Source organism: Colletotrichum abscissum (genome assembly GCF_030869225.1).
Source record: "Colletotrichum abscissum strain IMI 504890 chromosome Unknown Scaffold_45.1, whole genome shotgun sequence".
NCBI lineage: Eukaryota > Fungi > Ascomycota > Sordariomycetes > Glomerellales > Glomerellaceae > Colletotrichum > Colletotrichum abscissum.
The window spans coordinates 94,081-110,268 of record NW_026850376.1 but is presented as its reverse complement, the minus strand read 5'-3'; the positions used below and the strand labels follow the sequence as shown (position 1 = coordinate 110,268).

The 16,188-nt window shown below is 46.8% G+C and overlaps 5 protein-coding genes across 5 annotated transcripts; 2 read left to right on the top strand and 3 right to left on the bottom strand.

Annotated features, from left to right (window-relative positions):
• Positions 1–3,539: 3,539 nt before the first annotated feature.
• On the bottom strand, positions 3,540–3,766 carry CABS01_13447 (uncharacterized protein; the record flags this gene model as incomplete). The annotated part of the gene is made up of 2 exons (XM_060546790.1): positions 3,540–3,622; positions 3,667–3,766. The coding sequence occupies 2 exons, from the start codon at positions 3,764–3,766 to the stop codon at positions 3,540–3,542; spliced, it is 183 nt and encodes a 60-aa protein (XP_060394850.1).
• Positions 3,767–6,331: 2,565 nt separating this feature from the next.
• CABS01_13446 (uncharacterized protein) lies at positions 6,332–7,129 on the top strand (the record flags this gene model as incomplete). The annotated part of the gene is made up of 1 exon (XM_060546789.1): positions 6,332–7,129. The coding sequence occupies one exon, from the start codon at positions 6,332–6,334 to the stop codon at positions 7,127–7,129; it is 798 nt and encodes a 265-aa protein (XP_060394849.1).
• A 1,809-nt stretch (positions 7,130–8,938) lies between these two features.
• Positions 8,939–9,940, bottom strand: CABS01_13445 (uncharacterized protein; the record flags this gene model as incomplete). Its single annotated transcript, XM_060546788.1, has 1 exon — positions 8,939–9,940. The coding sequence occupies one exon, from the start codon at positions 9,938–9,940 to the stop codon at positions 8,939–8,941; it is 1,002 nt and encodes a 333-aa protein (XP_060394848.1).
• Positions 9,941–12,196: 2,256 nt separating this feature from the next.
• Positions 12,197–12,514, top strand: CABS01_13444 (uncharacterized protein; the record flags this gene model as incomplete). Its single annotated transcript, XM_060546787.1, has 1 exon — positions 12,197–12,514. The coding sequence occupies one exon, from the start codon at positions 12,197–12,199 to the stop codon at positions 12,512–12,514; it is 318 nt and encodes a 105-aa protein (XP_060394847.1).
• Positions 12,515–15,050: 2,536 nt separating this feature from the next.
• Positions 15,051–15,533, bottom strand: CABS01_13443 (uncharacterized protein; the record flags this gene model as incomplete). The annotated part of the gene is made up of 1 exon (XM_060546786.1): positions 15,051–15,533. One exon carries the CDS (start codon positions 15,531–15,533, stop codon positions 15,051–15,053), a length of 483 nt encoding a protein of 160 aa, XP_060394846.1.
• Positions 15,534–16,188: the final 655 nt, after the last annotated feature.

The following is a 16,188-nucleotide window of genomic DNA, read 5'->3' as shown; positions in this document are numbered from 1 at the left end:
TCTTTTAATTATTTCGATCTTATTTTTATATAAGAGTTTTTTAAGTTATTCTTTAACCTTATAAATAAATTTTTTATTACTATTTACCTTTCGTATTATATAAATAAATTTAATTAGGATTTCGTCCGAATCGAATTCCTTCCTAAACTCAATAGGTTATTTTTAGTTTATATAGTTTCGTTATACTATATAAACGAGACTACTTATAATTTCTATTATATCGGGTCCTTTTTTTTTAAACTTAAGGAGTTACTCCCTTATATTAGCTAGGAATTTTTACTTAATCCGTTCTTTAAAAAAGTAAAGTATATCCTTTATAATAAGGTCTATCTTAGCCTTCTCTTCTATATTTTTATAAATCTAAAAAAGTATAGTAATATATTCGATATTATTTTCTTTGAGAGTATAGGGTCGGTAAGTAAGTATTTCTTCTCCCTTTATTATTACCGCTAGGGTTCTAATAAATAATATAATATCGTACTTAAATCGTCCTATATTCTTAAGTTACTTAGGGTACTATCCTATTTATTCCTTACTATTTTAATAAGTAAAATAGTTATTATCGTAGTAAGCCGTTTATAAGAGTTATTTATAAAAAATTTCCTTATTAGTAATATTAGCTCGTTTTTCTAAAATAGGTTAGTATTAAATACGCTTAGGTTATTAGTAGTCTCTAACTATATATCCTAGTTTATCGTAATTATAGTATTTAAAGTCCTTCTTTTACTATAGTTCTTTACGTTTAGTAATACTAAGGTCTATAGGTCCTCTGTATTATCTATAAGACGTACTTTATTATTACTAATTTCTTAAGTTATTTTAATAATTACTTAGTAATTTATTATAGTTCTAATATTTTTTACCGGAGTTAGCTTAAGGGCGTCGTACCTCTCTTTTTTTTTTACGTTATTTATATAATTAAGTATCGATCTTAATAACGAGCTCGATATATTATAAAAATTCTATTAGTATTTTTATTTTACTAAGTTCGTCCTTAACTTTATTTTTTAGTCCTTAGTAAAATAAAAAAATACGGGTTTCCTTAGTAAAATCGAGTCGTATTATAAGTTTTCTAAACTTAGTAACGTAGTACGAGGTAGACTTAGTTTATTAAAAGTTAGCTAAGTTTTTTTTGGCTTATTACTTTTTATTAAAGTCCTAGAATAGGGATTTGAGGGCGCTTTAAAATCTTACTATATTACTAAAAATATTTATAGTTTCTTTTTTATAGTATAGTAAATAACCGTTATTACTAAGGAATTCTTTTTAAAAGGGTTCGAACTATTCTAAGGCCCGTTTTCTAAAAAAGGTTATTACGTAAATAACTTGTTTAGTTTTATTACAGAAGTTAGTAATATAAAACGTTTAATAAGTTCTAATCTAAATTAAGAATCTTTTAAAATATTTAGTAGTTCTATTAAAAATAATAAGTATATTAAACTTAAGTTTCTCTTATCTATCTGTAAGAGTTTTAATAATATTAATAGCGGCTTAGAGGGTTCTAACTTCTTATTCTAAATTATCTACTTCTCTCTTTTTAATTTTTAAATTAATTATAGCTTCGTTAACTATATTCTAAAAAGTAGTAATATTTTCGTTATTCTTAGTTAGAGTTATAGCTATCTAAGTAGAGTTATTATTAAAGAGCTCCGCGAGTTCTTTATTCCGCTTATTACTTTTCTTAACGGTACGTCGTATTTTTTTATAATCTACCTTTTTAAAAACTATATTGCTATCGGAGTTATAAGTAATATTAAGTATTTTATTATCCTTAACTTTAGCTAGCTCGCTAGCTAAGTTAATAAGTTACTTAGAGTTAAATAAAGGGGTACTTAGGGTTTTAAAAAATATCGTCGTTCGTTTTATTATTTAGTAAGTCTTGTAAAGTTAACTTATTAAATAGGAGTAATTAAAGTATTATAGCTAGCTAGTTATAATAAGTATATTAATAAAAGTTAAGGCTACGAGTACTAAGTAAATAGTATTATAATTATAAATAGCTTCCCTAAAGCTATATTTATAAGTTATAAAATAAATAAAGCTTCGGTAATTAATCGTAGTTTTATTAAAAGGGATTCTTAGTAAAGATAGCTAAAAACGATTATAAAATCTAATACTAAGTTAATTATTAAAGAAGCTATAGGAAGTTTATCCTTAAGCCTAGCTTAAGTTTATACTATATATAAGTCTATTTATAAATATATCCTTTATTAATAATTACTCTTATTCGTTAAGTAATCGCTTAGTAAATATTAATAAGTAATTACTTAGAATAATTATAGTAATTACCTTATTACGTAATTACTATTTCTTATTTATATATAACTTATCTATAGTTCTTCCGTTCCGTAAAAGTCGCCCTATATTCTCGTATTCTTATATATATAGTATACTATAGCCGCTATAAGCCTGCGGGGCGAGTCCTAGTCTTAGTTATATATATTAGGTCGTAATAATAGGGTTAGTTTAGTTATTAGTATTTTAATAAGTATTTTAACTTAATTTAGAAGCTCTTATAGCTCTTAATTAGAGGTTTTTAAAGGACTTATAATTAGACTTTTTGCTTATTATAAGCAAAGCTATTATAATTAAAACTATAGCGCTACTTATAGACTTTAATAATAAGTAGTTAGTAATATAGTTATTTTTTTTTATAGTAAGTTTAAAAAAGTATTTTAATTTAAGTACTAAGTAGGTATTATATTATTTTATTAAAACTATATTCTTATACTTATAACTTAGAAAGAATTAACTTTCTTTGATAATAAGGTACTTAGATAAAGTACTAGTATACGTTGGTGTCTCGTTCCTGTGGCTCTGTGATGCGGCATGGCTGAACTAGGCGGGTACCAGGGTATCACCCACCACCCCGCTCGAGACAGAATGCTGCTGCCTAAGCCTCTTGCATGACGCGATGAAGCCTCATCGTAAATGCCTAGGGAATCCCAATCTCTCAATATCATAGGCCTCTCGCCTTCCGGGGCTGGCGACACGAAAAATGAAATGATGAGGTGGTGGCGCGCTGCGGTAACGATAAGGTTGAGGCACGGTAACTTAAGGTATAACCAAGGAAGTAGATGTGGCCGCGATGTGCATCAATGCGCTCTCCACGATGCCCAGTTCCCCGGGTTTGCTACCTAATCTCAACCGAATGAGCCACGAGTGGCGCAGCATGGGGCGTCTAATCTCATTATTTATGATTGTGAGGTCTCATCAAGAGCGACATACAAGGTTTTCCTGTAAGTTTGTCTTTGTTCCTACTCACAGATGAGTCGAGAGGAAGACGTATTTCCCTAGTTGCGACATCTCACTCGCTACGTGGTGCCGTTAGATCAGTGTGTGCTCTGACCAAAGCTAGAGAATAAGCGGCGTCGTATCATTTCGTTCATCTGAAGCAGTTGGAGGAGACAGTACATGAGGAGCATCATGCGAGCCGGGAGAGCATGAGAATTATAAGTATGAAGTCGAAGTAGGGAGGGCTTTATCAGCATTTAAACGTGGCTGGAAGCCATTTGTTTCTTGCTTCGATGCTCCCAGTACTATTTTAAGAGGTATCCGTTGTGGGGGAAGCCGTGAAGGGCTTCCGTTACGTGGTCGCGTGTCGGAATAAGTATTGGTCCACCTGCGTAAATGAATTCAGTCGTCAGCAAGACTTGCGGTCCGTACTAGCGAAGACGCGATATTGCTCTAGACTTCTAGAGGTCTTGTTGATGACGAAGAAGTCATCAATGAGAAACGCAGTGAAAGGCAGCTTTCGGACGAACATGTTTGCAGATGAGTGAGTATGGATTGAGGATGAGTCTTTTTGAGTGAGCTGCGACTGTTCCTGGTCGGCCTCTCGAATCACAGCTCTCACTGGTAGTATATCAACCAAGTAGCCAACCAATGAACATCAGGTCATCTCAGAGTTCATGAGACCGACGTCGGACAGAGTTCGTGAGGTCCCCGTAGGCAGGAAAAGCTTACAGTGACTGGATGAACGAGGAGCAGCGAGTGAGTGAGCGCAGAGTGAGAAAATGGTTGGCCGGGAACACCCCAGACTTCCTTCTCAGCTGTGAGCCAGTGACTTTTGTTGGACGAATCACAGGCGCCAATGGCTTCCCCCAAGTTGCCCCCGGGCGGGCACAACCGACGAGTCTGTGGCTCTTCCTCCACTGTGAGGTACGGTGTACTGTGTACCTGGCCACAAACGGCCCTGTGCGCTTTGGGTGGGCAGGCGGCAGGCCACAGCTGGAAGGGCCTCCCCCAGGTGCAACACAGGCCAATCACAGACCCACAAGGGGCTAGCTGCACCTTGACTTCAAACGCCAAAAGTGTTTCGTTCTTCTCCCTCCCGCCAACAATCCACCACTCCTTCACCACTTACTCATCATAACTGCAGACTGACTGGTTCACAGACTTCAAGGATTCATCAAGGAGCCCCTGCTTCTTTGCAAGACTTTGCAGCCTCTGCAGCCTCCGTTGACGTCCCAAATGCTGCAACCTGTCAGATGTCGCCCTGGCGTTTGTGCCTTTGCACGGAACTGCGGCTGCGCAGGGGTTGCCCCGTTCACCACATACCTTACCTACGGAGAACTCCCATGATCCATCCAGAGACATGCCATCAGTCCAGCTCGTTGGCTGCAAATCAACAAGTATGACGGACATTTTTCTTGACGTCTTTCCTGAAGGAGGGAAGACTGCAAGAAAGACAAGGGTCTTCTTGACGAATAGAGCCATAAGGACGCAGTCGACTAGTGTCTTCCCGTTCCCTCAACTACTCTCCGACCTCGTCACTCGCCGTCCTCATATCTGAGCGAGCTGCTCATCTGTTCGTCCAGTCTTCTTCAACCTGTTGTCTACAGATTACTTATCTTGTTGCGCCCACTTCTCCATCAAGGCCACCTGCATTCCTTGCGTCCCCGAACACTCGGCTCCGCGTCTCTCTTCTGTCTGACCTGGGAACTCAAAGTCCAGAGCCACAGCAGCGTGTTTGGGTGTCATTGAGCAGCGGACGGCAGCAACTCTGTTTCACAAAACCTCGGATCGCCCAACCTCAAGATCAGCAGTGTTTGATCGCACCTCCTTGCCCTCACCCTTCACCTTCACCCTCACCCTCACCCTCCTGCGGATACTCTCCCTTCCTCTGTTCGCCCCGTCCCTTCTCCCTACCTTAAGGTACCTTACCTTGCCGTATTCCCAGTCCTAGCCGGACCGACGCCGACACAGACGCAACTGCCCGTCGCCCGGTGTCACTTACGCCCAAGTGGCTTCATCAACCAACTCCTTGACTTACAGCTTCCGCCCTTCCAATCAGCGACGTCTTCACATTCGGACAAACACCATCCGTCCGGACTGCATGCCACTTTGAAGGCGAGAAAACGGATAGACAGGCCAACGAAGCTTCACCCTCCAACAGCGCAAAGGCAGCTCCTGAACCTTTTTGCCTCTTTATTTCCTCTCATCTTGCCCGACTTGGTCCGACCTAAAGTCTGCTCGTCTGCTAGTCTGCTAGTGCAACCCTTCTTCGCTACGGTGAATCACGATCGGCAACCTCGCCGTCAATAATCCCACCGACCAGTCATCCCTTTGGATCTCTTCTCTTCAATCGGTCCATTTCTCCGCCCATCCTCTACCCATGTGGTAGAAAAGAGAGGCTCCCCTAAACCCTGTCTGACCAGCGCATGGTCCATGCCGGCTAAGACAAGAAACACACTTCATCACCAACGACTCTCTTAGTCTCAAGCCGCCCCAATCACCAGATCTCGAATATACACCAAAGCGGCCTGCTGGCATTGACGAGCTCGCCCAAAAGAGAGCGCACTCCCGCGACCTTCACACCATCGTCATCTGTAAGCACTTCCTCAGCAGCAGCTTCACAGCCAGACAACACCAAAACCTTCAAATCAACGCCCCAGGATACCCAACCGTTTGGTCGTCTAAGCTCTGGACCCTGCCGGCCCTGCGACCCGCATTGACGTGGTTCTCCCAGCCGATTGTGCCGTCATCCCCAGCAGCCTCTGTCTGACACGCAAGACGTTTCGACCCTCTGGCCTTCACTGCCCGCCGCCCGAACTGCCACGCTTCTGTCATTCCATCCCCAAAAGTCAAGTGCCTCCCAGCCAAATCCTGGTCTGTCAAGTTCAGTTGGCCACCGTCTTTCTGGCCGCTTCGTCACTGTCCTGTCGACGACGACTCGACCATCTGCCACGAAACATTTACAACCAATATACGAATAGAATCTCACAATCAACAACGCCCGAGTGGGAAAATCATCTCAAACACCTCCAACGGCGGCTACGCCACGCCAGAACGCGATCTCATTCACAGCCGACGGACGAAAACACCCGAAATGAGGAGGCCGATATTCGAATGCCCTCAGCGGCGCTTGGTCGAGCTCTTAGTTTTGGCGTCAGCAGCAACAGCAGCAACAATCAGCGTCGGAAGCACATCACTCAGCCTGTCTAATTTCCAGCTGATTACAGAGCTCTCCGTTCCGCTGGGTTGCCTTTTGTCATATAACAACCCCATCGAAGGATGCGAAGCCACCGACTTTGGTAGCACGGGAACGTGCTCCCAGAAATGCAGAAATGGCCTGACTCGCATGCAAAGTAATCTCCAGGACGTTTGTCAGTCTGTTCAAGTACAGGTCAACACGATACTTGGCCAAGCTCTGTCCGGAAACCTGGTAAACTTGCTCTGCGGCGCACTCAACCAACAGACGTCATCGGCAGTGCAGACGATATCTACCACAACGATAATCATTCTGCCTTCAACAACCGCCATTGCTCCTCCTCCACCCCCGCCTCCGCCGGCTACGACGTCTGTCGCTCCACCGCCGCCGCCACCAACAACATCATTATCAACATCAACGCCTATTATACTGCCGCCGTCGAGCCAGGCGCCTCTGCCTCCGGCAACCACAGCGATACCGCCAGTATCTAGTCAGGCGCCCCCTATTATACCTCCCACCACTATTGTCACTTCAACGACAACGACTGAGAACCAGGCCTCACCGCAAAGCACCTCTTCAGCCCCGGTGAACCCTCTCGATGCTTTGCTCATGAACGGCGGTATGGCCAGCAAACCAAGAGGTCGTATCGCGTGGGGTCTACCAGTCCTTGCCGTTGTCATGCATGGAATTATTTGAGTGTTGGGTTCGAAGTATCTGGATTTCGAATGCTGAAGCGAAACGACTGAAGAGACCAACTACTAATGTGTAAGATTATTATTTCTTTTGTCGGAAGATTACAGCTAGGAAAAGTAAGGAAGGAGACAGCCCGACGCATCAAAGTGCCCCCAGAAAGTGGCTGGAGTTGCGGAAAGAGGGCGAAGAACGCCAAGTATGACGATTGCGTGGATTATGACCTTTCACGGCGCATCAAGATACCTTCATTAAGATACGGACATTGTAACACTAGATACCACATAGCATGGCTTGAGCAGATAGAGATAGCTAAGCCTGGAGACGAAATTGGAGAAGCAAGATGAATTGCCTACAACTGAGCGTCAGAGCCCTCTGGTTCTGCAGGAATCTGGATTGTGCCTATAGTGACTGTTGGATGGCCGACAGACGCCGCATCCGCAATCATATTGTCTTTTCTCCCCCGCCTCTTTGAGCCTCCATTACGCAGCTGTCATGCAAGGCCCCCCGACGCAAGGATCTTCCCCCAATGCACTCCCCCGGTCCGGGGCGCCGCGCAGCCGGCTGGGACCCCAGCGGGCTCACCCCGGTCTGCCACGCATGAACCAAGCTTCTTCGGATACGGCCGCTCGAGTCTCGCGACCAGTCACCTCTCGCGCCGCTACAGAGAAGTTCATGCGGCGGGGTTTCGACGGTACCAAAGACTGGGTGTAGGCCTTTCGAGCTGGGTTGTTTGTCAAGTCTGGGAAGGGTGAGGGGGGCTAGAACGTGTTAAGGCTGATGATTGATTGATTGATGACGGAGGAGGGGTTCAATCAAGGTCCGGCCTTGGTGGTTGTGAGGCTCAGGGATCCTGGTTTAGTCTTTGGCGGCGAAGGGGTTCTGGTTGATCCGGCTTAGAACCATGGAGGAAGGAGCCAGGCAGTGTGGGTTGTCAACCGCACCTGCCTTACAAATATTCATCTGATGATTCTTACCCGACACCTTGGTGAGTGTATACACGCAGGAAGGAAGCCCATATAGACCCCCTCAAGTCCATTCCCGTCACCAACGGCAGCAGGCGCCTCACGGGCTTGCGAGGTCAGGTCAAAGCTGCCGTTTGGCGGGATGGTTACGGGCGAGCTTCCTGTTCAGCTGGCTTAGCCTACACCAGGAGGGTCAAGGTTCGAGTCCCACCATGTGCACCAAGAGATGTAGCCCCCGTTCGCCACCGGGGGGGTGAACTCTTTTGCTTTTTTTTTTGGTTTACTTCTGGGGATTGGTTGTGGGGAGCTTTTGGATGTGTTCTTGCGTGGGATTGTCATATGCGATATTTGGCGGGTAAGTTTGTTTTGTGGTTGGAAGTCGGGCGGAGGGTATGGTCTGGAAGGATGCCGTTGGTCGGCGGGCTTGAGATCGGAGCGGAGTGGGGTCGTATCCGGGAGTCGCGGACGACTGCCGGCTCTGAGGCCGGATATCACGGGGACGGTCACTATTGTAACTGGGGTCTGATTTGAGGTTTCGGTTTGTATTGAAATGGAAGCAAATTCAAGTAAGTCTATCATCGCAAACATAAAAAGAAAAGGAAGGAGTGGATAAGCACCAGAGTTCCTATGCTGTGAAAACAGGCCTGCCTATACCCTCAAACTCTGATCTTTCTTCGCCTTCCAAAGCGTCCTCGCTATCCATATCTTGGCTGTCCTCGTCTGTGTTGTCCCCATCTCGCCTGTTCATTTCTTCGCGACCCAAGTTTTCATCACCCACGGTCTCCTTACTGCCCACGAATTTGAAGTCATCATCGTCCATAACCATAACCCCAACAGTAAAGTGTACCGTTCAATCCGACTCCCTCCGAAACCATCCCATACGAAAGCGTATAGATGAAAGCCTGTTCGACAACTTATACGAATCTTCAGGGTTATGCTTCGCAAAGTCCGAGGAATCCAGAAGAGCGGCCATCATTGCAATGCTGCTAAACCCACTAGTTGCCAGCCCTTGAACATCCATATCGAGCAATCCCTTTCGCCACCTCGTGAATCGTCGTAAAGCCGACGAGAAGAGCATGAAGATATGTATTATGCCAACAAAGCTTAGAATTCCTACGAGAAGGTAGGTCGTCGTTGGGTTTTGGACGAGTCGCTTGGCGTTGTTGTTCATCAGGACTGCGCTCAGTGGCTCTAGTTCCTCGTTTTGCATTTCTTCTACTCTCAGTCGATTCTCAATATTGAGAATCTGTGCACTGAGAAGAGCGCAATTGTATTTCAGGGCCTCGAGAATCTTCCAGCTCTGTTGCGGATCACCAAAGGCTTCGAGTGGGACCTGCCCGTAAGGCGCGATCAGGATGTTGGAAGCGTTGAAATACGATACCAGGCCCTGCGTCCGAGCCACCTCCGGAAAAGCGCTACCACAACTTTCCGCTTCCAATCCATCGGTTTGAGGATCGAGAAAAGGCACTGGGATGTGGTCCTTCCACGGAGTTGATGTCGAGCGATCGGGGCGTGGAGGGTTGGTGTTGTCCAGGACAAGCTTGCCGTTGGCGGAGACCATCTCGACAGACACCATGATCCTCTCCCACGAGGAGTATCGGCACTTCCAGGCTTGCAATGACTCGACATCGGTTGTCGAATAATCAGAACCTCCCCATAAGTAGACGTTAGATACTGAAGGCGCAGATACCAAGACGCTACGGTTGTGGAAAGCCTGCATGGCACAAACCGAGCTGTTAATGTTTTGGGAACTCCACATGGATTTCTCGAATCCCCAGATTTTTGTATAGGCACTTGGCCACTTTTTCGAATCTTCAGTAGGTACACTGGGACGAAGAATGGAAGCACTCATTGCATCAGACGTCTCATCAGCGCAGGTAACTGGTATCTGAATGTTATAGTACCAGACACCGTCGCCATCTGTTGTGTTACTAATGTTGAACGCTTGCCTCTCACAACGCGCTGCCAACGTTGCCGCCGGTAGGGATAGTTCGACTGGGGTGCCGTCAGCTACCTTGGCAACTGAAGGTGGCAGATCGCCAATGCTAGGAAAAGCTAGATCACGAAAGGTGTTATCCGGGTACGTCAGGTTCTCTCCTTCGTGCAACACCAGAATCTCGACAAATGCTCGATTATTCTAGTAGTACTGATCATAAGGCCAGGCTGGAAAACAGTATTGGGAACGTTAACAAATGGCGGTACCGGTAGGTTTTTCAGACAGTGGCACGCGGCACAAGGCTGTGTTGTTGCCCTCGAATCTTGTCTACTAATGCTGTAGGTTTCACCTGCGCCATTTCAGGAGAGAAGGAAACAGCGGTACTCGAGCATGGCTCTTTCCCCTTAAACACAAGTTGATCGACATGTGCTTCGCGGCAGCCTACTTCGTGTCCTAGCAGCGCGATGATGATTACTGACGTGAGGACCAATTGGTTTGGTCATTCAAGCTAGAAGAAATCTTTGCGTATTCTCTCCATGAGCATAGCACTACACTAATTGGCCGATTCTGATATGGTTTTCCTGCTGTTTATCGAGGACTGGCAAGAAGTAATAAGATTTTCAAAGGTGTAATTCAACTGCCTTGCCAGCAGTCTGCCAAGTCCTTGGCAAGTGTGAACGAGGGCCCTAATTGAAAGATGTTGGATCCTCGCTATGGGAAATCAAGTAAGTAGTGCGGCACATCCCGCCATGGCATCCGACGAACTTCGTGGTGAACATTGGGAAAGTAGAGAGGCGCAATGGTAGGTTGGAACCTGTTCCATCCCCAAGCGCGTGGGGCCTTATCCATGGGTAAACAAGGTACCCGCGCAAAACTCCACTTGTAAGCTAGTGGTGGGTTCGTACTCCATACGACCTTACTCGCAGACCCAACGTGAGATGCCCGCAAACGTTGTTTCTCCGGGATGATGAAGAGCTTATTGAAGAAGGATGTGGTTGCAGAGTTTAACCAATTGATATTTTGATATTAGTGAACAGATTACCGCAAGGTCTAGTGCCAAAATTGACCTATTACACCATCGTCAATGGCATCCATGTCGCTTCGGACCATTTGGCCGAGCGCGACAGGATCACAGTTTGAACCGCCAGTTGATGGGATTTTGAAGCCGACACGCTGCCGCTGAACATTTTCCATGGTGATGGAGGCCGATAGTTCCAGAGACTCAGCACCTAAGAATATCACGAATCGCCAACCTCACGGACCATGTCGCTATGCCTCCAACCTCTAGCCCCTGAGGAAATCTAGGCTGACTTGCCGCTTCCGACTCACCGAACTGTCAGCAACGGGAAGGATCAATGGCCCGCAAAGAGTTCGGCTTGGCCCACAGTAAGCCGAATATTGACACCCGTGCCCCATCGTGTTGCGGTACTCCTCAACCCCACGGGTCCCGTCGAGGTCTTCGTATATCTGACAGTTTTGTCCCAAATCAGGACCCTTTTCGCATAGTGACGGCCGGATTCCCCAGCAAAGCGCCTTCTGTAGCCTTTTTATCCCGTTCTTCGTCGGGGACAGCTGCCTCTTTTGGATACAACCCTGAACACCTCTTGGGACCATGGGTTCAGGGTCTCGAAGTAATGCCAGTCGATAAGAATATCAGATTTCAGATACAAGGATGCTCAGAACCTAGACCGTCAGCCTCACCGCTTGGGAACTCTTCACACTCGCTCAAGTTGACAACTCGTGACTTCCCAAGATGAAGCTCCCGGGCCGGGCTCTGCCGAGTGTTTGAGTCCACTCTATCTCGCAGTGGATCAAATCAGCTTACAGCCCAGAGTAACAGTCGAGAGCTCTCGTGATGATTATGCCTGCTTCTTCCCTTGTCTTCATCGCCGTTGCAGGGTTGTCGTGAGACCCGTTCTAGGCAGCTTCCTTGAGCTTGATGGACGGCGCACTGAGAGACGACGCAGCTCGTAGCGACCTCGGAAATCGAAAAACTCTGACTGATATAAGTCTCATGAACCGCCACTTAGTAGGTGGCCTCGTCTCATCACCACCACCACCACTCATCTAACACACAGTTCACTACAGAGCTTCAATATATTCACCCCTAAAACATCTATACGATCTCTCTCCTTCTTAATCATCAGATTACTCCTACAAGACCACCACAAAATGAAGTTCACGACCTCGACCGCCGTCCTCGCCCTAGCCACCATCGCTCCTCTAGCCTCAGCCGCCACCTGCAGCCACTCACAAAACCGCTGGTCCATCACCGCCAGCGGTGTCGACGACGTCCCCGGAAAGTGCGGCGGCCTCTGGGATAACCTCAAGCGCTTCGGCGCCTGTGCCGTCAGCAGTCCCAGCTGCGGCGGCAGCAACGGCAACCTCGCTTGGAGTTTCACCACCGGTGTTGGATGTAATGCCGGCATGGTTGAGTCTAGCTGGTGGCAAGCCACAAAGAACCAGTTCGGTAGCATTTCTTGCCCTTAGAACGACATTTATGGACGGGTGGGTTGGGAGATGCTAGGATGTCTCGAGGGGTTGGAGGAGGATTCAATTTTCGAGTACATGACTGGCTGGAAGAAATTTATGGTGAAGATCTGGCTCTTACTACATGGTTGCTATGTGCGTGAGGGATCCGAGGTTGTGATTTTTGGTACTTGACAGATAATTCGACTTATTTTCTTCAACTTCTCATGGTGAATTCTGCCGATTGATAAGTTGTCTCACAAACGCTCCGAGATGTGAATCATGCGGTTAATATTAAAGAGTATTGGAGTTTCTTCAGACCAACTACTAACTTCAAACTACTTGCTAACTTCAGACTACGTTCTATCTCTGAGGTACCGAATGAGTACTCCACTACTCAAGTGCCTGAGACTCAGACTTATTCAACCTACGGACTGCCTGTCACTGGCAACCCCTAGAGATTATTCTATTATAGCCGTCGTCGTCGCCGTCGATGACGCAGACGGCTATAGTAGCATATCACTCCTCATCCCAAGAGGTTCACCGGCTCCCATGCCGAGCAGAAACTACAAGGCCCCCAATGTGGACCGTCTCCTCCAGGACAATCCGCTTTCCGGCATTGTGTCAAGGTGCGGCCCTCTTCAAATTCGTTCCTGGTACCGCACTTGCAACAAGTCCACCAGCACCGTCTTTTCAGATTCCACGGGCGGTTACTGTTCCAAAAGACTGGCATCCTGATCTTCTGGAGTTTCGCCATGGTGGCAGTTCGAGATGTTTAGTGTTCAAGATGTTAAGTCGCTCTTACGTTTTAAATTACCTGATGATATCAGAGGAGGTTCGCTGTGTAAGTGAGAAAGATACCATGTGAGAGGGATCCAAATACTGAAAGTCAGGATCCGGATCAGTATTTATCTCATTTTCAAGCCAACCAAAAGGAGATGATGTTGACATGAGGGTGTAGAAAGGCAGTGATTCAGAGGCATTTTATCCTAGCATATTGCGTTCTGGTGAATGAGCTTCGGCCACCAGGTTGCAACGTGGTGTTGGTCCCAAGCAAATAAGACATCAGACGATGAGTTCATGAGGTGGAGGAGGCTTAGACGACAAGGGGAGGCAACCAACAGTCAGAGTCTCGCTTCTCATCACTGCCCTTCTGGGTTTTCTTCCTGATTACTTGGGGAATGTTGAACGTGATCACACAAGTAGATGTAGCAGCACCTACGAGAGCGCACGACAACTGGCGACGAAGCGGTCATTCTATCACATGTTATCGGTTGGTGAACCTGAGACTACCTAGGCTTTGATGGAGTATTTGCAGTATGGACACCGGTGGTGGAGGCGGGTTTCCTCAAATGATACTCAGTCGATGATCGGCTAAGCCAATCTCATTCCATTGTCAAGATGACTGTGTTCATATGACTATACTATCAGATGCGGGATTTTCTCTGTCATAACCCTCTCTACTGTACGGGTCTTAAACCTTGTAACCGCAAGACGTCCTCTCCCATCCTCACCACATCCTGACCTCATCAATCTCAACCGCCCTCATACAAGCCAACAAGAGTAACCTAGGCATCCAAACCACGCACCACTGACACGGCCCAACATGGATACCGTGTCGCCCATAGCCACGAGAGCAGGGCCGGCCGCCGTCATTTCGACAGACCTGGGTCGCGGGCTCGGCCGGCATACGGTTGCCGTCCGTGAAGCACCGGCAGCATGTCCAGAAGCAGTATTCCCGGAAGACTTCGGGCGGCTCTAGAGATGCAAATTCTTGTAGAGTTAGAGGGACCATACGGAGAGACATTTTAGTGAATGGGAAAGCGAGATATTACTCAGGGTGTGTGTTGTGGCTGAGCAATGGTTTGAGCTGGGATTCGCGTAGGCGGAAGACTGAGACGTTGGACATGGAGTTCCCGGGCTGTTATTTCGGGGCTTATGGGTTTATCCTCGCAATATTTGTAGTTCGTCTTTTGAGAAGACATCAGTGTGATTCATGAAGATCCTTTAGCCGTTGACATCTTCCACGTTTCCCCCAAAACTCAGAGGTTCGTGTCGCAAGTACTTCCCACTCATCGCGCGTCACAACCAAGCACTCATAACAACGACTGTTCTTCTAAGACATACACCAGAAGAGCTCGCGGAAGCATCAACTATCCATCAAAAATCACTCGATCAACGTCTGGTACATGTGCAACGCCTCACTTGCATCCAGACGTCGAGAGGCTCAGGCGGAGCAACTCACCTACGAGGTTTGGCGGTGGATTCTAGCTCAATCAGAACTTCATCGGCCAAATCTCATTGAGGACAGGCGTGAGCATGTCAACACTAATAATCTCTGTATTTACGCAAGCGTAGGTGTACTTTGCAACTTGGCTATGAGCTAGGATGATAGCAGATGCTCACATGCTCTTAGACATAGGTCGGTACATGTTGCACCTTGAAACTAAGCGAACTCACAGCCCTTCAAGAAAGAGTGTGTTCAAAATAGGGTATCAAACTAACTACTACCTAGGCTACCGTAACTCTATCATAGCTCCAAGCACTGCCAATATCATCAATCTCCCCTCGCCCCCATCATCGCCTCCTCACTACGAAACCTCAAATCCAAGACATCCATCGGCGTCCAAGCCCCCTCGGGCCCAACAATCGCACAACACGAAGCAGGTCCAGCGTGCACCTGCAAAGTCCCCGGGTTCACCACGCACCCCTCAGGGTTCCGGCAGTGCATCAGCCTCAACCCGCGTGCGGGCATCGCATTGTAATAGCCGCAGGTGCAGCACTTCCACCTGGCATCCTCGAGAAGCCTCGCGCCGCCGTCGCTCTGGCTGGCCGCGTGGGCTTGGAGTACCGCGTAGGAGAAGGGCCAGACGAGCTGGTGTGGGCCGGGGACGCCGCTGTCTTCGTTGGTGCCGCCGATGCTGCCTTGGCTTTGCTGGCTTGAGCTTGGGGCGGCGTCATAGTATTCGTGCTGTTCTTCTTCAATCTCCCTTTTCAATTCGACGCGACGTCTGCTCTTGAAAATTTTGCCTTTGGCCATTGTGGAGGTTGTTTCTTGCTTGACTTCCTGATTTTGGTTGTCTTTGTGATGATGTTGTGTCTGTCTGTTGTCTGTTACGTCTTGCTTCGATGATGAGAGTCCTACTGGTTCTAACCGAGTTCCGTGTTCATACTTATATACCTTGCTTCAGAATTACTTGAGGCATTGCCGCAGCATTACAAGAGAGTCAAACAAACTCATTCCTAGAGGAGGCTGCGATAAAGATGGTAATAGAGATTTGCGTGAGTCTCTCTTCATGACTTACAACCACTCTGACCCAAACATGTTATGAATGATTCAGTCAGAGAGCCTACTCTTATGTCTGTAGAAGGTGGAAACCCTCATCAACTCACTGCCTTCACTGGAGAAGTCACCAATGTGTTGCAAACATTTCTGCAAAGGCATTGGCAACTGAAGTAAGCTCATGCAAGTCAGACGAAGTACACAGATACAATGATAGAGCTCTATCAGCAGTGAATGAGATATTTCCTTGAGCAAAAGGCTTCTGAACATCATGCAAAAGCAAAAGGTTGCGTCGAGGGGGAATCGAACCCCCGGCTCCCCGACGCTGCTTCATGGCAACGGAGAATTTTACCACTAAACCATCGACGCTTAGATGATGAACTCTGACTCGAAGTGAGTTGCTGGTTTGCAG